This window comes from Erinaceus europaeus, chromosome 19 (genome assembly GCF_950295315.1).
Source record: "Erinaceus europaeus chromosome 19, mEriEur2.1, whole genome shotgun sequence".
Lineage (NCBI taxonomy): Eukaryota > Metazoa > Chordata > Mammalia > Eulipotyphla > Erinaceidae > Erinaceus > Erinaceus europaeus.
The window spans coordinates 31814820-31841509 of record NC_080180.1 but is presented as its reverse complement, the minus strand read 5'-3'; the positions used below and the strand labels follow the sequence as shown (position 1 = coordinate 31841509).

At 41.2% G+C, this 26690-nt stretch overlaps 1 protein-coding gene across 1 annotated transcript in view; it reads left to right on the top strand.

Moving 5' to 3' along the window:
• Positions 1-26383, top strand: part of LOC103118919 (tumor necrosis factor receptor superfamily member 10B-like) — a 34073-nt gene extending 7690 nt beyond the window's left edge. Inside the window, exons 2-10 of the mRNA XM_060178837.1 lie at positions 15572-15674; positions 17975-18088; positions 18879-18990; positions 20367-20440; positions 20528-20632; positions 21786-21811; positions 22127-22348; positions 24263-24338; positions 25900-26383. Of these exons, the coding sequence (XP_060034820.1) occupies positions 15572-15674; positions 17975-18088; positions 18879-18990; positions 20367-20440; positions 20528-20632; positions 21786-21811; positions 22127-22348; positions 24263-24338; positions 25900-26282 (1215 nt within the window). The 3' untranslated portion in view covers positions 26283-26383. The remainder of the gene's footprint in view (positions 1-15571; positions 15675-17974; positions 18089-18878; positions 18991-20366; positions 20441-20527; positions 20633-21785; positions 21812-22126; positions 22349-24262; positions 24339-25899) is intronic.
• Positions 26384-26690: the final 307 nt, after the last annotated feature.

The following is a 26690-nucleotide window of genomic DNA, read 5'->3' as shown; positions in this document are numbered from 1 at the left end:
CCCATGTTAGAGGGCAGGGGCTTACAGTGGCAGATTTTACTGGAATATTAATGGCAGATTGACATCCTTTGAGAGAATTTCCAGTCCCAATGATTTTGTTAATGCCATTATAAGTTTCTAGAACCTGAAACTGCCAAAAGGTGACAGGTGAAGCAGAGGTGGAGAGAGCAGACAGGATGAGAAATACAGAGAGCTAGGGGTGAGACAGAGAATCAGTAGGGGGGTTTTGTCCTTGGGCTCTGTGAATCAGATTCTTCAGGTGCTGCCAGGTCACATTATGGGCCCAGAGGGGTGTCTTCTTGCAGTGGATCCTCCAGCATTTCTTGTTCTTCTTTAGGGAGAGCTGCACCATCTTGCGGGCAATGCTGGACATGACAGGTAGGAACTCAGACAGGCCTGGATAATCCTGTGGAAAGACACATGCAAAGCCTCTTCCCATGGTTAGCAGGGTGTCTGGTCCCTTTCTAAGGGCCATCGAGGGGGTCCTTCCATTGGACTTGTGTAGTAGGGAGGGAGTGGGGAGCTTGCCAGTGGCTAACTATAGGTTTTTTTTTGTTTTTTTTTAGAATTTGTATGAATATTAAAGGTATAAATGTAATGAGAGCCATGGCCAGCTGTACATTTGGGGGGTATAGGTCCCTTTTTTCCTTTAATAATTGGGCCTTGTGGATTGTAAAGAATATTTGTGGTATGAGTAATATCTCAAAAAGGCTTTGAATTATAGGACCACTGTCAGTTTGACCTGTAAGGGGAGGCCCATAATGGCAGAACAAGATACACCAGTTTGGGCTGTAGCCCAGATGATCTTGGAGTAAGTATCTATAGTCACAAAGACATACTTTTGCCTGTCGAACTGTGGGATGTGGATGACATCAGTTTGTCATACGAACTTGTAAGTCTTTAAGGTTGGTATGGATACTGCAGCTGGAATTGGTTTTTGGAGAGAGGCACACAGCAAACAATGACAGACATTGGGGGTTAGTTTGAAATTTTCTATTTTTGTAAATTTTGAAAAGATTAAGTGTAGAAAAAACTAGGAATATGAGTGACCTTAGGGGCCATTACACACCCATGAGTAAAATAATACGAATATTGTTGTTAAGTCACAGATGCTGAAATTGGATTAAATATAGGGGAACTTTAAGATCTTACCATATGAGCAGTTGGTTCTTCATGTGAAGGGCTGTCATAGCTGTAATCATTCACTGGTGAAGAAAGGACTTGTACCAAGTTAGAAGTTCACTAGAATTGATAACTCAATGATTAGAATTGGCTTAAATATCTTTATGTAATTTTGGAAGGCCTTTTTAACAATAAAATTATTATCATCTCTTTAGTATGATTTAAGGCTGTTAAACAATTTCAGTACAATATTATAACTTAATTTACTGTTAGGAACTTGGTAATTTATAGATTTATCACAAGTTTATTTAATTACTTGTTTATATTTTTACATTTTAGCTGTATTTTATTTTATTTTGTTTTTTTTTATATAAGAAAGGAGACATTAACAAAACCGTAGGATAGTAAGGGTGCAACTCCACAAAATTCCCACCACCCAGACTCCATATCCCATCCCCTCCCCTGATACTTTTCCCATTCTCTATCCCTCTGGGAGTATGGACCCAGGGTCGTTGTGGGTTGCAGAAGGTGGAAGGTCTGGCTTCTGTAATTGTTTCCCCGCTGAACATGGGTGTTGACTGATCGATCCATACTCCCAGTCTGCCTCTCTCTTTCCCTAGTAGGGTGTGTCTCTGGGGAAGCTGAGCTCCAGGACACATTGGTGGGGTCGTCAGTCCAGGGAAGTCTGGTCGGAATCATGCTGGCATCTGGAACCTGGGGCTGAAAAGAGAGTTAACATACAAAGCCAAACAAATTGTTGAACAATCATGAACCTAAAGGCTGGAATAGTGCAGATGAAGTGTTGTGGGGGGTACTCTCTGCAGACTTTTGTGTCATTCTGCTTTCAGGTATATACTTTTCCCTGGTTTATGGACACATGTGAACATATGCTCTATCTCAGGGAACCTGGTCTATATCTAGGTTTGGGGACTTTATTTGGGAGTGGAACACCTGGGATAGAATTAGAGAATACTATGAAAGGAAAGGTCTCACCCGAGTGATGAAGCTGAAGGGTTGTCATTCCACACCTGAAGTCTCTGGACACAGTCTGAAGTGAAGGATGCTGGGGTGGAACTCATTGCATTGATTAGATTGCGATCGGCGGATGCCATGTTATTTGATATGAATTGAGAGAAGCATGCAGGAAAGTGGGCCCCACACTAAGGTTCCAGGACTAGGGGAAATATAGGCTCTATAGTGGAAATGTGATGTTCCCGCTCTCTTAGGGTGTTGTTAATATTCGGATGCTCTAGCTGGCCGGGCTAGCTTCACGGGCGGGTAACAGAGACGACCAGAGACATACGACTGGGCAGGGAAGCTGTATTTCTTTATTCAGGAACAACGATTCATAAACTAAGACAAACTAATCACCAAATAGAACTCTGCTGCCTCTTTCCCCCGCGACTGCGCCAAGCACTCTCTAACTCTGCAACTCTCGAACTCTCGAACTCTGGAACCCTCCCGGGGTTCCTTGGGGCGGGGCCAAGTGGGCCCGCGAAATTAGCAGGACTGATCCAATTTTCTTGGCAGGGGGAGAACTAGAACAACCCAATGTAAAGCATACAACATTAGGGTTCAAGAAGACAATGGATAGTTATTGTTATCATCACATTATTTGATAATTGGATTAACTTTGAAAAGTGCCTTTGTTAGGGTTTGCTGTATAATACCCAGCATCTTGTATATAGCGTTGCCACCGATTGATTGCTTCTGTTCTCCCTGGTCTAGGATTTTGAGAGAGTCCACATATCAAAGACTCAGCCTATGTATTTAAGACTCAGTCTGTGTTTTAAAAAGGTTGAGACATACAATCAATTTTTCCCCTCATATTAATTGAATAGTGGTTTATATGACTACACTTTAATAGGAGTGTACATAAACACCATTCCAACCACCAAAAGACTGTGTCCCATCCCACCCACTCACCCCTGCTCCCCACCCCCACCCACCCCCACGGAAGCTGAATGTCCACCCTCCCCCTCACCACAGTGTTTTTACTTTGGTGCCCTACTCTCGATTTAATCAGATCCTGTTTTAGTTTCCCTTTCTGTTCTTCTTTCTCAACTTCTGTTGATGAGTATGATCCCATACTCATCTTTGTCTTTCTGACTTAGCTCACTTAACATAATTCCTTGTAGCTCTGTCCAAGATGGGTCAGATAAGGTGGGTTCATTGTTCTTAATAGCTGCATAGTATTCTGTTGTGTATATATATACCACAGCTTTTTCAGCCACTCATTTGTTGTTGGGCACCTGGGTTCCTTCCAGGTTTTAGCTATTATGAATTGTGGTTTTATGAACATAGGTGTATACATATCTTTTTGATTGGGCATTATGGAATCCTTGGGGTATATCCCCAGGAGATGAATTACTGGGTCATATGGAAGGTCTATGTCTAGCCTTGTGAGAGTTCTCCAGACTGCTCTCCATAGAGGCTGGACCAATTTGCATTCCCACCAGCAGTGCAGAAGGGTTCTTCTGTCCTCACAGCCTCTACAACATTTGTTGCTATTGTACTTTTTGATGTATGCCATTCTCACAGGAGTGAGGTGGTATCTCAGTGTTGTCTTTATTTGTTTCTCTCTGACAATCAGTGACCTGGAGCAGTTTTTCATATGTTTGTTAGCCTTTTGGATCTCCTCTGAAGTGAATGTCTTATTCATATCCTCTGCCCATTTTTGGATGGGGTTATTTGCTTTCTTGGTGCTAAGTTTTTTGAGCTCTTTGTATATTTTGGTTATTAGTCTCTTGTCTGATGTATGGCATGTGAAAATCTTCTCCCATTCTGTGAGTGGTCTCTTTGTTTGTGTGATAGGTTCTTTGGATGTGCAGAAGCTTTTCAATTTGATGTAGTCCCATTGGTTTGTTTCTGCTTTAGACTTCCTTGCAGTTGGGTTTGTTTCATCAAAGATGACCTTGAGGTATAGGTGGGAAAGTGTTCCACCATTTTGCTTTAGGTATTTGATAGTTTCCGGTCTAAAATCCAGGTCCTTGATCCATTTGGAGTTGATTTTTGTTTCCGGTGAGATAAGGAGGTTCAATTTCATTCTTCTGCATGTTACAACCCAGTTTTCCCAGCACCATTTATTGAAGAGAGCCTCCTTCTTCCATTTAATACTTGGGGGCCCTTTATCAAAGATTAGGTACCCATAAGTGTGAGGGTTTAGTGCTGGGCTTTCAATTCTGTTCCACTGGTCTCTGTGCCAACTTTTGTTCCAGCACCAGTCTGTTTTGATGATGATGGCCTTATAATATAGTTTCAGATCTGGCAGGGTGATGCCTCCATTTCTGTCTTTTCCTCAAGATGGTTTTGGCAATTCTAGGTGTTTTCTGGTTCCAGATAAATGATTGTAGTTTTTGTTCTATTCCCTTAAAAAAGCTTGGTGGAACTTTGATGGGTATTGCATTAAATTTGTATATTGTTCTGGGGAGAATATTCCATTTTGATTATATTTATTCTTCCAATCCATGAGCATGGAATGTCTTTCCATTTCTTGGTATCATTTTCTATTTCCTTGAACAGTGACTTGTAGTTTCCAGTGTACAAGTCTTTCACTTCTTTGGTCAGCTTTACTCCTAGGTATTTTATTGATTTTGCTGCAACAGTGAATGGCAGTGGTTTCTGAATGTCTTCTTCAGTTTTAGTGTTTGAATAGAGAAATGCCACTGATTTTTGTACATTGATTTTATAGCCTGACACCTTGCTGTATTGCCTAATCACTTCCAGTAGTTTTCTCCTGGATTCTTTAGGTTTTTCTATGTCTACTAGCATACCCTCTGTAAATAATGAGAGCTTGACTTCTTCCCTTCCAATCTGTATTCCTTTGATTTCTTTCTCTTGCCTGATGGCTATGGCAAGAACTTCCAATACTATGTTGAAGAGTAATGATGTTAGTTGGGAGCCCTATCTAGTCCCCGATCTGAGGGGAATGCTTTCAGCTTTTGTCCATTGAGTATGTTGTTGGCTCTAGGTTTGCTATATATGGATTCCACTATCTTGAGGAATTTCCCATCTATTCCCATTTTTTGTAGAGTTTTGAGCATGAATGGGTGTTGGATTTTGTTAAAGGCTTTCTCTACATCTGTTAAGATAATGATGTGGTTTTTGGCTTTGCTTTTATTGATGTGGTGAATGACATTGACTGACTTATGTATGTTGAACCAGCCTTGCATTCCTGGGATAAATTCCCCTTGGTCGTGATGAACAATCTTTTTGAAAAACTGCTGTATCTGGTTGGCCCAGATCTTGTTTAATATTTTGGTGTCTGTGTTCATCAAAGTTTTTTATTGTGTCTCTATCTGCTTTTGGTATCAGGGTGGTATTAGCTTCATAGAAGGTGGAAGGGAGTGTTCCTGTGTCTTCGATCTTATGGAAAAGCTTTAGAAGTATGGGTATTAACTGTTTCCTGAAGGTTTTGTAGAATTCGTTTGTGAAGTAATTTGGTCCAGGACTTTTGTTGTTGGGAAGATTATTAATAACTGTTTCGATTTCTTTGTCTGTGATTGGTGCATTTAGGTTTTGTAGTTCTTCTTGGTTTAGTTTTGGAAGGGCATATGTTTCTAAGAATTCTTCCATTTCTTCCAGATTTTCTTGTTTGGTGCCATATATTTCTTCATAGATGTTTTGTATGAATTTCTGAATTTCTGTAGTGTCAAGTTGTGCTATCTCCCCTATCATTTACAATTCTATTATTTTGAGTTTTCTCCTCCCCTCCTCTTTTTTTAGTGAGTCTGGCTAGGGGTTTGTCAATCTTGTTTAATTTTTCAAAGAACCAACATTTGGCTTCATTGATCTTTTGCATGGTTCTCTCATTTTTGATGTTGTTTATTTCTCCTCTAATTTTAGTGATTTCTGTCGTTTTGGTTGCTTTATGGTTCCTTTCTTCCTCTTCCTCTAAGTCCTTAAGGTGTGCAGTAAGGTCATTTATTTGAGTTTTTTCTTGTTCTTTAATATGTGACTATGGCTGTGTGTTTCCCTCTCAGTACTGCTTTAGCTGTGTTACAAATATTTTGATAGCTTGTGTCTTCATTTTCATTTGTTTCCAGGAACATTTGAATTTCTTGCTTGAGTGTCACTCTGACCCAGTGGTTTTTAAGGAGCATGTTGTTTAGTTTCCAAATTATGTGTCTTTTAATAATTTTCTGTTTGTTGTTAAATGTTAGCTTTACTCCACTGTGGTCTGAGAAGATACTTGGGATGATTTAAATGCTCTTGAATTTATTGATGCTGTCTTTGTGGCCTAACATGTAGTCTATTCTTGAGTATGTGTTATGTGGATTTGAAAAGAAGGTGTATTCCAGTTTTTTGGGGTGAAGAACTCTGAAAATGTCCAAGAGGTCTAATTTGCCCATCTCTTGATATAATTCTCTTGTTTCTTTGTTGATTCTGTGCTTTATTGATCTGTCTAGGTGTGAGAGTGGGATGTTGAAGTATCCCACTATTATTGTATTACTATTGATGTATCTTTGAATTTCTTTGTGTAGGTGATTGATGTATGTAGATGGTCCTTCACTGGGTGCATAGATGTTAATAACTGTTAAGTTTTCTTGGCTGATTGATCCTCTAATCATTATGTAGTGGCCTTGCCTATCTTTTATTTATTTAATTTAAAATCTATTGTGTCAGAGATGAGAATGGCTGTTCCTGCCCTTTTTGTGGTCCATTAGCCTGTATGTTAGTTTTCCATCCTTTCAGTTTAAGTCTGTGTTTGTCTTGTTTGGTCAGGTGGGATTCTTGCAAGCAGTATATGGTTGGGCTATGTTTTCTGATCCAACCTCCTACCCTGTGCCTTTTAATGGTTGAGCTTAAGCCATTGACATTTATTGATATTATGGATTTAATGTATTGTAGTGCCATTATTGAACAATTCTTTATTTGCTCTCACATGTGACAAGTATTATAGTGATATTATTGTTTATAAGATGTCTTTTAGTACCTCTTTCAGCACAGGTTTGTTGATGGTTGCCTCTTTTAACTGTTGTGTGTCTGAAAATGTTTTGATGGCTCCATCTAGTTTGAATGAAAGTCTAGCAGGATAATAGTATCCTTGGTTGAGACCCTTTTTCATTCATGGCTTGATAGATATCTTGCCATTCTCTTCTGGCTTTTAGAGTTTGAGTGGAGAAGTCTGCTGGTAATCTTATGGGTTTTCCCCTGTATGTGACTTTTTGTTATTCTCTTGCTTCTTTTATCCTTGCTTTTCATTGTAACTATGATGTGTCTTGGTGTCTTCAGGTCTGGATTGATTCTATATGGGACTCTCTGGGCCTCTTGAATCTTAATGTCCTTTCTGTTGTTTAGATCTGGGAAGTTTTTTTAAATTATTTCCTTTAGAGTATTTACTTCACCTCTCTTCCTCTGATAGGCCAATTATATGAATGTTACTCCTTTTGAGATCATCCCATATGTCTCTGTTGTTGTTTCCAGTGTCTCTCAATCTCTTTTTGAGCTCTTTTACCTCTTTCTTAGTTTTTTCTAGGTCATTCCCTGTCTGGCTAATTCTGTTTTCTGCTTCTGTTAGTCTGCTTTCCCTTCCCTCAGCTTTTTTCTTCAGTTCAGCTATTTCAGCTTTCAGTTCTCTAATTGCCTCAAGGTAGTTAGTATTTTCCTTGGGTCTTATCTGTTGTTTCACTAATACTGCTGTTACTTTCCTCCAAAGTTGTTTTAATTTCTGTTATTAATACATTTATTATTGCTTGCATACTTTTCTTATCTATGGTTACTTCTGGCTGATTTGTAGTTGTCTTCATTCATTGTAGTAGCAGTTTTATTTACTCTTGATCTTCTCATTTTTTTTATTAATGTGTTTCTTATTTTTATGTTATGTTGTTCCTCAGTTGTTGTGTTTTTGTACACGCCAGGCTATGCTAAGTACCTTTATTACAAATGCAGTCACCAACCTCAGAAATTACAACAATAGCAACTGAAGCAAGGATTGAAGCAGTTTAACCAATACCAGTTAGCCCAACAATGTCTCCAGTCCAAGAAAAAATAGCAACCAAATCCAAATGAAAAAGAGAGAGAAAGGAAAAAAGGGATAGCAGGAATAGACAATTATGCAAATTATTGTCCATTGTAAATTCTAGGGGTAGCAAGAGGAGAAAGGGAAGTAGAGCAGAGACACACACAAACAGAGTGCACTGTGAGTCAGATTTCTTCCCTGAAATAATTCATAAATGAATATTAGTGAATTCAGGAAGCAGAGGAAGGAAGAAAGGAAAACAGGGAGAAAATAAGAAAAGAAAAAAGAAGCGAAAAAAAGTAATAAACAGTGAAAGAAGATTTTTTTTTTTAATTAGGAGAAGGTAGAAGCGGGAGAGTGGATAGAGGAGGTATGAAGAGTGAGACAAGTTCCTCTCACAATGGATAAGAAACCCAGTCACCTAGAAATGGAAAGTATACTAAGAATTAATTTTGGTGAACCTGAGGGAGGGGGGGCAAAGGAATACGGATATATATGATAGTAATAATAAAATAGAACAGAGTAAAAAGCCCCAACAGTGGGTCAGCAGCTTGGACAGCTCCCTGTTAGCTCAGGCACATTGAGTCTAGACAACTGATTGAAAATGAAAAAAAAAAAAAAACCAGAAAAAAAAAACTTCCAGGCAGTCTTTCCCAGTCTTTCCTCAGATATTTGTTGCTCCAATTGGGCCTAAGTCCCTTGTTCAGAGAAAAAAAAAGATAGCCAAGGTATTCAGAAAAGAACAGCATTGGAATGGCACCCCTGGTGAGCCAGGAATCTTGGTAAACAAAAAAGGTCAGCGGGAAGCCTGCTAGCAGCAGCTCCCTACCCCTGGGGTCTGGCTATAGGGGAAGGGGGGAAAGAAATAATAAAAAAATTTTCTTTTTGCTCTAATTTCTAACCCAAATTGAGATATAGTCACCTACTTGGTGTCACGCTTAGAACATCTTTTTCACAGTCCTGCTGAAGGCCAGGATTCGATGCTTTCTAGCAGTTGCCATCAGAGCTCAAGCCAGCAGCTGTTTCAGAGTCGCCATCTTGGCTCCGCCTGTATTTTAATTTTTAAGTAACAACCTTTGAGTGTTTATGAGTGTGGATGGATGTAAAACTTATTGGATCTTACACTTTAAAATTTTGATAAGGCAACTTAAAAGGCTAAAATAAACCTCATAACTTAAATGTTCAAAACAATCTTTTTTTTTTTTACTTTTACATTACCTTAAAACAACAATTTTAGACTAAACAATTTTGTTAAAACAAGGTTTGTCAAACATCAAAACTTTTATCAGACTAGAAGCACACGTACTAACTTAATTTATCAAGAATAAATCTCTGACAAGGTCTTAAACCAAATATTTTTAGAATGTACAAAGATGTAAAGAGGAAAACCAGAGCAAGTTTCAGGCATGAAAATCATTAGCATAACCATTGTATGATCTCTTGCTCACCCAGGCTGGTTTAGTTGTGAAGGTATTTGAAGATTTTACATGTCAATAATATCTTTTTTACCTTTTGTCACACCCAGTTAAGATGGAGACATACCCTAGGAGTGTGGTACCTATTTTAAGAGACTCTGTTTACATTTTAAAGAAAATAAATTTAAAGGTTATCTTGTTTGACCTCGTGTAGTAATCCCTATACAGCAGGGTCTTCAAACCAAATTTAGTTAAAGTATATTGATTTTTTAAACCAATTTTATTTTAAACTTTTAACAAACTCAAGTTACTTAGAGGGTTAACACACACTAGTGACAGTGCTTCTCAGAACATCTATAGTGCAAGACAAATTTGCTGTGGTTTAATTTCCACAAAGACAGTTCACAGGGCATTTTGGGGGCCCTCCACCATGCCCTGGAACCTTTTCAGCTAAGTACATAAACAATTTGTATTTCATTTTGGAGATGAAGAATTGTCACATTAATAACTTAGAGTTTTATTTTAAATATTTAGCTGTCTTAGCAAATTAATTTTACCTTTATATTATCACATAAGAACTGTGTTAGAAATTCCTTTATTTGGCTTTGATAAGAATGTAATTTCAAAGTTACTTACACTTTTAATCTTAAAATTAATGTTTCTCAGGCCATAAAACCAAACTTAATACATGCATAAACATGTAGTCTATAACACACAACAAGAGGAGAAAAACTTTTATTACCAGGACATATCATGACTAACATAAATTTAGATCTGTACTGTCTTAGCTGAGCCATTTTCTCACGTAGTTTTTAAGATGAAACATTTCACATTCATACTTAGACTTCTTTTTTTACAAGACAAAAATCAGGCCAGGTCTAGACAGAAACCAGCAGACCAAAACAGAAAAAGGCTCTGGGAGGAATAGTCATTTGGACAATACTAATTCTTTCACTCCATGAGCAGAGTATATCTTTCAATTTCTTTGTATCTTTGCCAATTTCCTTGAGTGGTTCATGATTTTCAGTATACACTTCTTTCACTCCCTTTGTTAGATTTACTCCTAGATATCTGATAGTATTTGATGTTATAATAAGTGGGATCAATTTCTAGATTTCTTTATTTTCTGACTTAGTGTTTACATAGAGGAATGTCACTGATTTTTGTCATCTGTCACCTTACAAAATTACATAATAATTCTGTTGTATACTTTAGGATTTTCTATGAAACTATAACATACATTGCAAATAGTGATAGTTTTACCTCTTCTGTCCAATCTATATCCCCTGTATTCCTTTCTCTTGCCTAATAGCCATGGCTAGGACTTCCCACATTGTTTGAATAGTAACTCTGATAGTGGACAACCCTGTCTAGTACCTGACCTATGAGTGACAGTATTTAGTTTCTTCCTCCCCCCCCTTGCCTCCAGGGTTACTGTTGGGCAACTTTGCTGGCACTACAAATTCAGTGTTCCCTGTGGCCATTTTTCCTACTTTTTATATTTGACAGGACAGATAGAAATTGAGAGGGGAGAGGAGATAGTAAGAAAGATTCACCACTCATGAAGCATCCTCCCTGTAGTTGGGGAGCAGGGGCTGGAACCCTAATTCTTGAGCATGGTGATATGTGTGCTTAAGCAAGTGTGCCACTGCCTAGCCCCCACAGCTTCAGTTTCTCACCATTGAATATGATGTTGGCTGTAGGTTTGCTGTTTATAGACTTGAACAATTTGAGGAATTTTTTAAAATACATTTTTATTTTATTATCCAATAATAAACAAACAAAAATTTATTTAAAAAATTCCTCATATTGTTTGATAATAATTCTGTTATTGGATAGAAACAGAAGAATTGAGAGAAGACAAAAGTAGAAGGGATGATAGACATACACCTCAACTCTACTGCACCACTTGTCAGGATTTTCTATCAGTACCCCCTTTTTAGTATTTATTTATTTAAATTTATTTATAAGAAGGAAACACTAACAAAAACCATAGGATAAGAGGGGTACAACTCCACACAATTCCCACCACTAGAACACCGTATCCTCCCCTTCTCCCGATAGTTTTCTTATTCTTTAACCCTCTGGGATTATGGACCCAAGGTTATTGTGGGATGCAGAAGGTGGAAGGTCTGGCTTCTGTAATTGCTTCCCCGCTGAACATGGGCATTGACAGGTTGATCCATACTCCCAGCCTGTCTCTCTTTCCTAGTGGGGTGGGGTTCTGGGCAATCAGAGATCCAGGACATATTGGTGGGGTTGTCTGTCCAGAGAAGTCTGTTTGGCATCATGCTGGCTCTGGAACCTGGTGGCTGAAAAGAGAGTTAACATATAAAGCCAAACAAGTTGTTGACTAATCATGAACCTAAAGGCTGGAATAGTGCGGATGAAGAGTTGGGTGGGGTATCTTCATTTTGTAGATAGCTAGTAGGCATATTTTAGTTATATTCCATAGGGGCTATGGTTATACTAGTTTTTTTGTTTTTTTTCCTTTTTTTGTTTTCCCCTGAGCCTGAAATCTGATTTGCAGGTGGATACAAGTTATTGTCTGGGAAGATGATGTCATGGCTGGACAAAAGGACCAGAAAGCTGGATTAGGGAAAAGAGTAGATCCCAAATATGGGCAAGGTGTATAAATATTGTTGACTGTAAACCTCATAGATTTTATGTGATCTGGGGCCCATATTCAACTTAGGAGCCTATGTGACCTCTACATCCCTGTAGATCTGAGCTCACATTCTGTGGTCATGAGTAGGAACATTCCAAGCTGTCCCGATATCAGGACTCATCTTCCTCAGGTGTAGCATAGAGTATGTTGTCCATCCTCCCTTTGAAGGATGGAACATTCTCTACCATTGTTGATCCAAATTGAGGGCAAGGTCCTATGAATACCCCCCTTTTTAAAAAAAATTGAAACTTGCGAGAGTCCAGCTGTAGCACAGAGGGGTAAGCGCACGTGGCGCAAAGTACAAGGACCAGCGAAAGGATCTCAGTTTGAGCCCCCGCTCCCTACCTGCTGGGGAGTCACTTCATAAGCAGTGAAGCAGGTCTGCAGGTGTCTATCTTTCTCTACCTGTCTATCTGCTCTTCCTCTCTCCATTTCTCTCTATCCTATCCAACAACAATGACATTAATAACAACAACAATAATAATAGCTACAACAATAAAACAAGGGTAACAAAAGGGAATAAATAAATACTAAAAAATTGAAATCTGTATCACCTGTGAATCCCTTTACTCAGTTATTTCCATATCTAAAATAGACATTTAAAAATATTTTATTCATTTACTTATTGAATAGAGACACAGATAAATCAAGAAGGAATGGGAAGATGTTGAAAGGGAAGCACCTGCACACTGCTTTACTACTTGCAATGTCTCCTGTCCCAATCCCAATCCCCCCCACTCTTATGTGAGAATGGGCTTGAAATCAGGAGGTCCTTTCACATTGTGAATTGTGCTCAACCGGGTATGCCACTGCCTACTCCCCCGCCCTTTTAATATTTTTATCATGAAAGAATGTTGGATCTTGTCAAGGGCCTTGTCTGCATTTATTGTAATAATCATACTATTTTGATTTTCCTTTTGTTAATATGGTGGATTACATTATTGATTTATGTATTTTAAACCAGACTTGCATCCCTGGGATAAATTCCTCTTGGTTATGATATACAATATATTTTTAATGTACTGGTGCACCTGGTTGGCTAAAAATTTTGTTCAGTCTCTTAGCATCTGTATTCATCAGGGATATGGGTCTGCTTTCTTCTTTTTTTGTGTCTTTGTGTTTGGTATCTGTGTGATTTTGGCATTATAGAAGTTATAGGGAGTATCCTGTTACCTCAATATTTTGAAAGAGCTTAAAAAAAATCTAGATACTAGCTCTTCCTTAAAGATTTTGCAGAATTCATTTTGCAGAATTCAAGCTGTTGGGCCTGGACTTTTATTATTGAGAAGACTTTATTTTCAATTTTTTTTTGTTTTTCACTGTTCATTTCATATTTTCTAGTTCCTCCTGGCTCAGACTTGGGAGGTTATATGCTTCTAGGAGCTTTTCCATCTCTTCCACGTTCTCTAGTTTGGTGATATCTAGTAGTTCATATAAGCCTCACATGATACTTTGGCTTGTTAAAATGACTATTGTGATGTCTCTCTGTTACTTCTAGTACAATAATACAACTTACTGAGTTATTCACCCTTTTTTTTAGTTTGCCTGAACAATAGTTTGTCAATTTTGTATGCTCTTTAAAATAACCAGCTCCATTGTTTTTTTTTTTACTGTGTTTAATGTCATTAATTTCTTTTCCTTTATTATTATTTTTATTGATTTAATAATGATCAACGAGTCCATTGGATAAAAGGGTAGGCTTCCACACAATTCCCACCACCAGAGTTCCTTCTCCCATTCTCTCCATTGAAAGCTTTCCTATTCTTTATCCTGATTCATTTGTCCAATGTTTCTTCTTGGTTTAACCATTGTATATGGTGTGTTATTAATGTCCTTTTCTCAGTACTATTCAATCCACTAACCACACTTACCTGGGTTGACTTCTAAGTAAGGTACTTCAAGAGTTAACAGTTATGGAAATGAACAGTTTTTTCAATGTTGTCTCAATCCTCCAGGTGATGCAAGGTGGCTAATAAATCTTCTTTTGTTCTTTATCTTCCCTGTAGGGAGCCTGTGGGCTTTTTAACTATAAGCAGATTTTTTAGCTTACTTACTCCTAACCCATGACTTGCTGGGTTCCCAAAGTATTCAGTCTGAGTCTTGTTGTGTTCTCAGGTGACCTTCTTTGTTATTCTTAGTTGACCTGGGAGAGGAGAGAGATGCATCTGCTTCTACTCTGTAGCCCCACCTCTGGCTTACTTGGAATTTTTTCTGGGCTGACTCATTGCTGTAATTGATTTAACTGTTTTTGATTTAACCATTTCTTGGTGGGTTTTTTTTGTTTGTTTGGTGAAGTGTAGTGGTTCAGTTTCATTCTTCTGTGCATTTCAACCCATTTTTTTCCAACACCATTTGTTGAAGAGACTCTGCTTTCCCCATTTAATAGTCTGGGCACCTTTTTCAAAGATTAGGTGTTCACCCATAGGTGTGGGGGCTTACTTCCAAACTCTCAATTCTATTCCACTGGTCAGTGTGTCTATTCATGTTCCAGTACCAAGCATTTTTATTACAATGGCCCTATAATACAATTTGAGATCTTTTCAATATGTTTTTATTATAAAATGGGAGATTTTTGGAGCTGTGCAGTGGAGAATATTTTAAGTGTAAATTACTTGCTAGCTCTAAAGATTAAGTAAGAGCATAAATAGAAAACAGTCAACTGGAAAGAAAAAAAAGCCTATATTTGTTTGCCTTTGGTGACTGGGGTGAAAGGAATACAAGACAGATGCTGGGAGGAGCAATCCAAAGTCCTAGCCATCATGAGTACTGGACATAATGCTGCTATGAACATGGGTATGGCCACTCATAATTTCACAGATTAAATATGACTTTCTTTTCTCATAAGAGAAAGGGATAAGAAAACTTTTTACGTTCAGAATGTTTGACTACTTTTGGTATGCTTCTAAATTCTGCTTCTAAGACTCCTTCTGTTTCATTGGTTTGGTCCCCCCTGCTTGGCACTGTGTTCTGTTTACATAACCACTGTTAACTAAGAACCCCCCTGCCTCCGGGACATTGGTTTAATCCTCACTGGTTCACATTTTTTCCTTCTCCCCGCTCCCTATCCTATGTACTTCCTTTTTCCTGACTCTTCCGCCTCAGGAGAGATGCAGGACAGAATTGTGTTGTGATTAGAAGAGATTAGATTGTTGAACTGCATCCCCGCTTGTCAATAAAGAGATAACTGCTTCCCAGCTCAGCCATGAGTCCCTGGTCGTCTCTCTCTCCCGCCTGCGAAGCTAGCCCGACAGACTACTCCCAAATTCTTAATGGAAAAAAATAAATACAAAAAACTGTTTTGAGAGCTTAGAGCTGGAATTGGTGACTATAGTGATGGATTATGAGGCAGATTCTCGAAGTGAGGTCTGGAAGCACTCGTGCCTACCCTGCTTTGCTCTCTTGCAGGTCTCACCTGTCTCACCCAGAGTCATCAGTCCTGACATAGTTAAGCAATTAGCTGGCCCGCAGATGTGGAGGGACAGCCACCGAGAGAAACAGTGTCAACCAGGTACTAAGACTGATCTCAGACCTTATTCACCTTGTTTCAAGGTGTCTACTGTTTTGTAGCCTTTGTAATGCTGAGTCTTTGCCTACTGATACTAACAAGACACCTCTTGAGTCCAACACTGTGCTGATATAGGGCATGAGGCCCTGTCCTCATGGACCTCTCCTTCTGGGATGGTTTGAGTGGAGGGGAAAAGTGACAGTAACAGGTTATGGCCCAACTCCTGAAGGTAAAGGAGGGATGGAACAGAGAGAGGGTGAGTTCTTCTGGGAGTGGACTTCCATGGTGCAGAACCAGTGCTGATGGGTCATCAGGGACTGTTATCCTAGTCAGTGACACATCTTGTTTGAGCAAAGCAGGGGGCAGGTAGATGATGCAGGGGGAGGAGGTCACAGGTGCAGGTGGGACAAAATCACACCTCCTGACACTGTCGAGTGAGCGAGGGTTATATGTTTTGAGCAAGATTAAAAAAAAGCAAACTATCACAATACTTGATATTCATTGTAATGAATACTACTAGTTACATAGGTTAGGTTAAATATGAGTTTATTAAAATTAATTTGTATTCTTACATTTTAATATAAAGAGAATTTGATTTTTTTATGTGACTTATAGTCTCCTTCTGTCAGCAATGCTGATCGAAAGTAACTGGTAGATGAAGAATTGAAGAAAGATGGAGGCCAAGTAGATTGGGATTCTCTGTTTATATTGAGATAGGCATCCTCCAGCCACCACCACTGCTGGCACTCACATGGAGGGAATTCAGCCAGGGGGCAAGTCTCTGATCCCCCCTCACTGGCTCTTAGGGACCACGTGATTCAGAAAGGAGGACTCGGGTAGTGTGGGACTATTTAAAAGCTTGGTAGAGTTTAGGGAATCTCTCCCATCCTTGGATGGAGGTCTGGAAAGACACCCAACTTGTTAACCTCTCTCCTTATAGAGATGAGCCAAGAGGGAGAAGTCTCCCAGACTCAGTTGCTCCTTGTAGGTCTCCCAAGCTCACAGAAAGCCTACAGGCCTCTCACACTTAGTTCTCCCTGCTAGCAGCAGGCCAAATGGCTGCCTGCTTGAGGGTTCAATCAAAGTTCACACATCTACTTTACCTTTTGATCACAAAGGAGAACACACTCTTATCATACACCCCTAACACCAGACAGTGAAAACGCTCCAAAATCTTATTTCCTTGTGTCCTTTGATATCTATAATTTACATCAAGCCTTGTTTTTCTTTTCTCTACCTCACCTTACTGGTTTAACCCCTATGCTTCTCTCAAATGCCTTTGAATAATTAAACTGCCTGCATCATGGAGACTAATTGTCTTGACCTTTATGTATCACATCAATTCTTGTCATACCATCCCCCTACCATAGGGGCAAGCTGACCTTTAAGAAACCTGTAATTTCTGACATATTTGAAGAATGTTGTTTGTTTAACTCTCTATATAAACCTGTACCCATACCCAAATAAAACAAGTGTTTGTACTAGAATACTCTCTGAGTCCTCTGTTCTGTATCCGTGGTCTCTGAGAGCCGGTGAGGGAGGATCAGTGACTTGCCCCCTGGATGGATCCCCTCCACGTGAGTGCCAGCAGGGGAGTATTCTGGTACAAACACTCATTTATGTGGAGATGGGTACAGGTTTATATAGAGAGCTAAACAAAGAACATTTTTCAAATACATCAGAAATTACAGGTTTCTTAAAGGTCAGCTTGCCCCTAATGGTAGTGGGATGGTATGACAAGAATTGATGTGATACATAAAGGTCAAGACAATTAGTCTCCATGATGCAGGCAGTTTAATTATCCAAAGGCATTTGAGAAAAGCATAGGGGTTAAACCAGTAAGGTGAGGTAGAGAAAAGAAAAACAAAACTTGATGTAAATCATAGATATCAAAAGCCATAAGGAAATAAGATTTTGGGGCTTTTCACTGTCTGGTGTTGAGGAGGTGTATGATAAGAGTGTGTTCTCCTTTGTGATCAAAAGGTGAACTAGATGTGTGAACTTTGATTGAACCCTCAAGCAGGCAGCCATTTGGCCTGCTGCTAGTAGGGAGAACTAAGTGTGAGAGGCCTGTAGGCTTTCTGTGAGCTTGGGAGATTAACAAGGAGAAACTGAGTCTGGGAGACTTTTCCCTCTTGGCTCATCTCTATAAGGAGAGAGGTTAACAAGTTGGGTGTCTTTCCAGACCTCCATCCAAGGATGGGAGAGATTCCCTAAGCTCTACCAAGCTTTCACATAGTCCCACACACTAAAACCCTCTGGGAATCCTGAAATTCACTCACCATCTTCTCTCTACTTCCCAGGATTCTATCTGTCTGGAGAGAGTGGAAGTTGTATATCCTGCATAGATGGAAAGGAGTATACCAGCCATCAAAACCAGCTTCCTTCCTGCAAGCTCTGTGCTGTTTGTAAATCAGGTACAGAACCTGTGGACTCGTGAGCAGGATGGCATGCAGGGTGATGAATGAGCAAACACAGCCAGAGTAGAATCAGAGAGAGAGAAAAAGAGAGATGCTGAGACCAGAGCATTGCTCAAATCTGGCTTATGATAATATGGGGGATTGATCCTGGTACCTCAGAGCTTGAGGCATGAAAGTCTATGCTGTCTCCCTGGCTCCTTATCATGCTTTGTTAACATGATTATATCTTAGCCTGCTAAGAAAAGTTAGAATTTACTTTGTACTGCATGCCATTCATTGCAAGGAAGTGGTGGGAAAATTCTCTGCCCCTAAATGGAGCAGCACTTGAGACTTGGATGAGTAGGAAAGGACCAGGTGTGAGCTCTGATGGGCCTGCACAAGGCTCCTCTCAGGCTTGTGCAAGCCTGTGCACTGTCCTTGTTCTTTTCCAGTCTCTGTGACTCCCCAACTGGACCTGGGTTTAGGAAGTCAACCAAGCAACCTCTCTGTCCATAGTCACCCAAATTATAACCCTGTATTCCCATGGACCTCTGATGAAAAAACTTTTTTTCCTCCTTAAGCTGAAATTTTTAATATGAGTGACACTTGGCCATTTTCTTATGCCTCTGTGTTGGTGACAGTAGACAGGACTGTCCTTCCTTGCCACCATGAATGTTGCAGCTGAACCTGGCCCTCACAGTGACAGAGAACTGTGTGGAGCTGAGTGGGAGAGGGTTGTGGGGCTGAAGAGTGGTTGAGAGGCACAGGAGGGAAACACATCTGCAGAAACTTTGTCCTTTTTCTCTAGATGAAGAAGAAGTGGCCCCTTGTACGACAATACAAAACAGAAAGTGTCAGTGTAAAACAGGCACTTTCCGTGAAGAAAATTCTCCAGAGTTCTGCAAGAATTGTAGTTCTAGGTGAGACTCAGGATCTAAGGAGCTCCCAACCCTTGGGAGACTGAAGTTTGCTGTACCCTTTCTTTCTCCTGCTCTCCCGCAGCCCCCTCCTGTCTGCTCTGTCTGTGGGGCCTTCTGTGTCAGCACTGAGCCTGTATACTGACCCCATCTCATCTCTCTGCATGCCCCCACATTCTTCCCAGGATGTCCTCTCACACCCCATTTCCCCATTTTCCAGTGGGCACAGGTCAGTTAGGGTCACATGCATTTAGAAACTCAAAAAAGATTTCCTTCCACATCTTTTTATTGGGGGAGGGGGGTGGATAATGGTTTTCAGTGTGGTTGATGACACCTTGTACAGTTTGTCATCCCCTGATGATATGTGTCTGCCAAATGCTGTCACCCCCAACTTAGGTCATTTTCTACCACCCAGTACCAGGTAAGAGTGAACACATAACATAAGGGGTTGAGTGGTAGCACAGCAGGTTAAGCACACATAGCACAAGTGCAAGGACTGGAGGAAGGATCACAGTTCAAGCCCCGGCTCCCCACCTTCAGGGGGGGTCGCTTCACAAGCAGTGAAACAGGTCTGCAGGTGTTTTATCTTTCTTTCCCCCTCTCTATCTTCCCCTCTTCTCCCAATTTCTCTCTGTCCTATCCCACAACAAAAATAATAGCAACAATGATAAACAAGGACAACAAATGGAAAAAAAAATTAAAAACCATAGCATAACATAACTTGGGTTATGTTTATTCTGTAACCAATTTAGTCAGAGAACATAGTCTTGAATACATTTATTCATAAAAATAGGAGGTAAAGCCAGTACATACATTCTAGGCTTTGTCAGGAAGATGATGGAACCTCCACCCACACCCCATAGCACACCCCCCCCCCCCACCCACACAAGTCATGGGATCTTGGAGGCCAATAGTAGTTTGCTCCTTTCTGTCCCCTGGTGCTGACTGTGACTGGCAGGACAGTCATCAGGTGGAGGACAAGGGCTTTCCTGAATGTCATCAAGGTTGACTGCATGTTGAGCCTCAACTTGTACTCAACACTTCTTACCTTTGACCTGGAGTCAGACCCACCTAACAAGCATCCCCTGCAGCCCAGGGAAGTTCAGTGCAGGTCTTCCAGAGAAGGCTCTGCTCCTGAAGGCTCAGCTCTGGGCTGAGTAGGAGTCCAGGGCTGCAGTGCTCATGCCCACACCCACTATGCACACACACACAGACACACACACACACACACATACACACACATACTCCTAGGCCCAAGGGGCTCCACAGAAGCTGCTTCTTCACTGCTCGCTTCTTGGGGACTCTGGGCAGGAGGTGGCTGCTCATTTTGCTAGCTCTCCCTTTGGGTCCCCTCCACCTCTGCTTGTGTCTGCACTTAGATGCTCTGAAGGGATGATGGAGATCCAGGCCTGTACCCCTAGGAATGACAGGATATGCGTCAGCCGCGAAGCAGGTAACCAGACCAGTGGAAACACCCCAGCTCCTGGAAATCCAGAGACTACTAGCACTGGGCCACCCACCACTCCTTCTGCTTCCTCAGGCAGTGCACAGTCCGGGACTGTACCTGTGGTTCTAAGTGTGTGTGTTCTGGTGCTGCTGTTGGGGCTGATCATACTGGCATGGTGGTACCGTAAACGTCTGTCAGGTGAGAGTCTGTAGGAGGTGTCTGTCCAGGGAGAGTTTATGGGGTTTAAGCACTCTCCCACTGTCTCCCTACTTCATTCTCTAGAAACAAGTGTCCTCCCCACTGACACTTGTCCTCTTGGTCATTTAGTTCTCAAGTCGACCATCCTGATCTTGACTGTGGTTCCCATGATCTCCCCACCACTTGCAGTTTCCAGGGTACGGATCATGGACCTACACACACACCCACCTCAGAGATTGGGGCTGATGGTGACTTCATCTCCCTGGTCAAGTTGGAAAGCCAGGCTTTCATGATCCCAGTGAGGGCAGAGCAGTGTGTCAACACCTGGATGGGTAACAGAAGTCTGGACCAGAGCCAGGAGGTAGCTTGTGTGGTAGGGTGTCTGCTGTGCTGTGTTCCAGGACAGGTTCAAGTCCCTTGCCTGCCACTTGTGAGCACCACAGCACTGGAGGATCCTTTGATGCTTGATGTCTCTCCTCTTCTATTTCTGTATCTATAAAGTTTGTTAGATCAGTGCAGTTGTCTAGCACATATCCCTAAGACACCTCCCCACCCCCCAAAAAAAATTGGGAAAAACTAGAATCAGAAGCAGAGCAGGCTGGGTAATACAACTTTGGTTAGAGCAGATCCCCAGATATGTTATGTACTTATTTTATTTCACTTCCTTTCCCATTTCTTTTCATGCATGATACCCCAAAGATGGAATAGCTCCCATACATTGCATGTTGGGGGTTCCTTTTTCATTTCTTTTTTCTTTCTTCCTCCCTTCTTTCTTTCTCTCTTTCTTCTCTTTCGTCTTTCTTTTTTTCTTTCTTTCTTTGTATTTTTTTTTATTGCTGGGGCTCAGTGTCTATACAGTGAACCCCCCACTCCTGGCAGCCACCCTCTCCCTTTAATTATATATAATAATAGGAGAGAGAAATGAGAGGGGAGGCTGAGATCAAGAAGGAGAAAGAAATACAATGGCAGCACTGCTTCACTGCATGTGAAACTTCCCTGCTTGCAGGTGGAGGATCAGGAGCATGAGCACCGTGTCTTGGTGACATATCCTTGTTCAGTCTGAACCCCGTCCACACCTGGGCCCCTGCAGTGTTCTTGGGAGGGGTGCACAATGTGCTCTCCCCACCACTAACAAACACCCCTTCTCTTCCAGGTGTTTTAGCTGTCTTCATGAACACAGTGAGTTGTTTTCCATAACCTGGTGGTTCAGGCCCTCAAGAACTGTTTCCCACCCCCAAAAGTCTCTGTGGTCCCCATTTGTGCTGCACTCAGTCCTTCCTACTGCTATGAGACACCCCCTCCCCACGTCTCATCACAGCACTGCACCCTGGGGTGGTGCTAAGTCTCCACAGGACAGCACCAGGGTCCTGGTGCCAGCAGCCAAGTTCTGAATGTGCTGGGCTTGTGCCCAATTCGGCGAGGATCTGTTCATTGTGGGAGGGGGAGACTGGACCAGGGACAGCCTGAGTCCTGAGGGGATCCTTATCTTCCTAGGTCTGTTCCAGGTTCATCTGTCGCCAAAGTGAGCCTGGGGCTTCGGACAATGCCTACAATGAGAGGCAGAGCCTCAGAGAATCAAGGTCTGTGGAGGTCTCTGAGCAGGAACAAGAAGGCCAAGAGCTGGCAGAACGGGCAGGTGACAGTAACCAGGCCCCAGTGGAAGCAGCACCAGCAGGTGCCACTGGCCAGGCCCCAGAGGAAGTAGCCCTTCTGTTGGTGAGTGGCTTCCCAGCCCTGGGTGCTCTGTTTCTTCTGCTTGCTTTGCGGGAGAAACAAGGAAAGCCCATTGGCTGTCTGGTGTCCTGTCCCATGGTGGGTGCTGAGTGTTTGGGTGGGTGGGGGGCGGGGTTAGGACAGAGAGGCAGGGAGCCTGCCCCTGACATCCTGGACATTTCCTCTCTAGGTTATGATATGCTTTCATTTTTCCTCTTTATTTTTACCCAGATAAAATTAAGGATTGCTTTGTTTTCTCTTCCATTCAACAATTCATTGAGATTGTTTTGTATTATTGTAAAATTTTCAAATGATGTAGGAATGATTGAAATCTTTTCAATATTTCTCTTATGAAAGGAGAGAACATTTGATGTCTAATATTTGACAGTGTGTCAGCTAGATGTATTTTTGCTTTGGATAAAGTCTTTCTATGTTTTGTTCAGTCCTTGTATTTGTATTGTTTGTACTCTATAACTTGATGATCTGGGCATTATAATTGTCTACTTTTTTGGGTATATTTTATTTACTTTATTATTAATATTAGAGACAGGGAGAAATTGAGAAGTGAGGAGGAGATACAGAGGGAGAAAGACAGAGAGATATTGCAGCCCTGCTTCACCATTTGTGAAGTTTCTCCCCGTAGGTAGGGACCAGAGGCTTGCGCATTGTGATGTGTGCGTTTAACCAGGTCAGGTGCACCACCACCTGGTCCCCTAATTCTCTGTTTAATGCCATATTAACGTTCTTCCCTAAATTTATATTTGAGTTTAAATTCCTAGAGTTTTTTAGGGATACTGTCATATGTAAAAATAATGGCTACTTGAGTGTACTTTCAGGTTCTGCTTTGTTCGTTTAAATTCTCCAGCATGGTCCTCAATACTGAAAACACTGTTCACAGGCACCTAGAGGAAGAAAGCTTTTTGTAATTATACTTTGTTAAAGAGTCCCTCCACTCCCTCCCCCATCCCGTGTCATCTTGGGGCAACATTGCATTGTTTCATGTGGGTATTATCACCATGGACACAGCCTTTTATTCTTAGTGATTTTTAAAACATAAAATTGGTAGCTAAATTTACCAAATGTCTTTTATCATGCCTAGGAATTATGTGTAATGACATTCCCTTATACTCATTATATAGTACCTTACTGATCAAAGACCTTGAATTATAGATACAGTTTACTTCAGTTTTCCATGGTGCCCTCATTTAAAGTTATCATTTGAGTGACAGCAAGACCTGGGAGGCAGTGGCCATCTCCTGATGTGGTGATGGATGGGTTGGATTAAATTGGGCTGGAAGGACTGGGAATGTTCCCTATCTTGATTAGATGATGGTTATTCCATGTATAGTTTTTTTTTTAAAGAATTTATTTACTTATTCATGAGAAAGATAGGAAGAGAGAAAGAAAGAACTAGACATCACTTTGGTATATGTGCTGCTGGGGATTGAACTTGGGACCTCATGGTTGAGAATCCAGTACTTTATCCACTATGCCACCTCCAGGACCACAGCGTGTATACAGTTCTCAGAGCTGGAAGAGATGCTAAAGAAATGACTGTTGGTGTTTCAGGGACTTGGTTCAGTGGCAGAGTTCAGGACTTGGCTGCATGAGGTCTTGAGTTTGAACCCCAGCACCACACATTAGTGCAACTCTGATTCTCTCATGGTCTTCCTCTTACTACAATCACTAAGTCATATATAAGCTGAGAGTGAGTGAGCATTACTGCAGTAGTGTGGGTCCCAGGAGTTTCCCCAGCACATGCAGCCTGAGCTGTGCAGCCAGGAGGCTTCTCTGTGTTCCCACAGAGACCTGCAGGACAGTGGCTGCCCCAGGTCACACAGCTGCCTGGTTGTCAGGCTCCCTTCTGGAATCTGGATGGTGACTCAACCCCAGGTCTCTCTCTCCCTTACTTGACAGGCCTCAGCAAGAGCTGACACATTGCAGACCAAGAGGCGACAGCTGGTTCCAGCTACAGGTGTAGACCCCACTGAATGTGAGTTTGTTTTCTGGGGCAGGGGTGGCTCGGGGGGGGGGGGGGGCAGAGGGATAGTGTAGCAGGAGGAAGGAGGAAGAGGATCCAGGTCCAAATTCCTGTCCCCATAGCTGTCACAAGGCAAGATGGCACAGGGAAACCAGCTGCTTGTTTCTAGATCTTTAGCTCCTAAATCCACCACACTCCCCTCTCACCCCACACTGTACCCCACCTGTCCTGCCTAGTAGGGCACCCACTGAACCCTACCCTAGAGACTACCAGGCAGTGTACTTTTGGCTGAACTAAAGTCATAGAGCTGTGGTGTAAACTTCATGTCCAACTTCAGACAATTAATAGAAAAAAGGAATGTAATATGTCTCATTAATAAGCTTTTGCATATTTATTGTATATTGAAATGATATAGCATAATGGTTTGAGTCAGTATATATTAAAATTAACCTTTTTTATAATCTTTCTATATTTATTTACTTATTTTTATTAAGGAGTTAATGGTTTACAGTATAGTTTTTTTTCTTCTCACCATTCCTATCACCAAAGGTACCCATCCACACCCCATAGATAACCACTGTAGTTCTCCCACAGTCTTAGATAGAGATTGACATAGTTTTTTCACATCTGTATTTTCAGTTTTCTATATTTTGCGTAGGAGTAAAACTATTCCTCTACCTCTTTATTTGCTTCACTAAGCATAATTTTCTCCCATTCCACCTACTTTATCTCAAAGGACACAACATCATCTTTTATTGCTGAGTAATACTCCATTGAATATATGTTCCATAATTGTTTTATCCAGTCATCTGTAAAAGGGCATTTTGGTTTTTGCTATTGTGAATAAAGCCATTGTGAACATGGGGGTGCATATATCCCTTTGACTCAGTGTTAATATGTCTTTTGGATAAATGCCTAGGTGTGGAATTGCTGGATCATAAGGTATTTCCACTTGTATTTGTTTAAAGATTTTCCACACTGTTTTTCATAAATCTAGGATTTTCTTTTTCCTTTTCCTTTTTAATTTTTTAGATTATCTTTATTTATTTGATAGAGACAGCTGGAAATTGAGAGGGAATGGGTTGATAGGGAGAGAGAAAGACACCTGCAACCCTCCTTCACCACTTGCAAAGCTTTTCCCCTGCAGGTGGGGACGGGGGCTTAAACCCAGGTCCTTGTACATTGTAACATGTTACGCTCAACCAGGTGCACTACCACCTAGCCCCATACTGTTCTCCATAGTATTATCATGTTACTGACTTGTTACTAAGGGTTGTTTTAGGCCTATGGCACCTTCAATGTGTCCCACTCTCTTCCCTCACACACTGTTTCTCCATAGTGCCCATTTCCTATTCTGAGAGGTATTAGGGCAGGATCCTCTGTAGCTCCTGCCTCCCACAGTGCTCTGGGCCCAGCTGAGACCTAGCCCTGTGACTCACGCAGAGTAGATAAGGGACACATACTAGCAGGGTGAGCTGCAGGAGTGCTCAGGTCCGAGCCTGACTGAGATTCTCTGCTTTTCTAAAGTGGGTCCCAGCTAACCTGACTGAGCCTATGCCTTTGCTCCCCCCAGCCCTGAGACTCTGCTTTGATCACTTTTCAAACATCATACCCATCACATGCTGGGACCGGCTCCTGAGAAGGATGGGCTTATCAGACAATGACATCCACGTGGCCAGAGCAAGGGCTGGAGACCCCCACAGTGCCTTGTATGAAATGCTGATGACTTGGCTCAACAGAACAGGGCGAAAAGCTTCCATCAACACCCTGCTGGATGCCTTGGATGATGTGGGGGAGAGAGCTGCATGGGAGAAAATAGAGAATTACCTGGTGGGTTCTGGAAACTTTATCTATAAAGATGATGGAGCCGACTCTGCTTTCCCTTATCCAAAAATGACCCAGAGGCAACCCTTCCCAGCCAACAAAGAAGAAAAAATATCTTTTCTAGGCTTTTAAAAATATATTTATATATCTATAATTTATTTTTCTGTTCTATCAGTGGACACCTTTTTAAAATAAATATTTGTAACATTTCATATAAAGACTGTTGAGGTGGATCTTTCTGCTTGGGTTTCTGTGTGTTTCTTGTTGGAGGCTGGGGTGGAGGGAGGCTTGGAAGAGCTGTTCCATGGTCAACTGGCTTTATTTCACAGACAGTTTCTATTAAGCCACTGCACAGGACACCTTGCTCAGACCTTAGCGCTGTGCTAGTTTATCTTGTTTTATAATACTCTAATACTAATGTTAAAAGGTATAAAAAAAAAGAATAAAATGACTTGCTATGAGCACCAAGTCACTGTGGTAATTGCCACTTTGGCTACTAAATTAAGAATAATATAAAAAAACAAATACATAATGACCTTG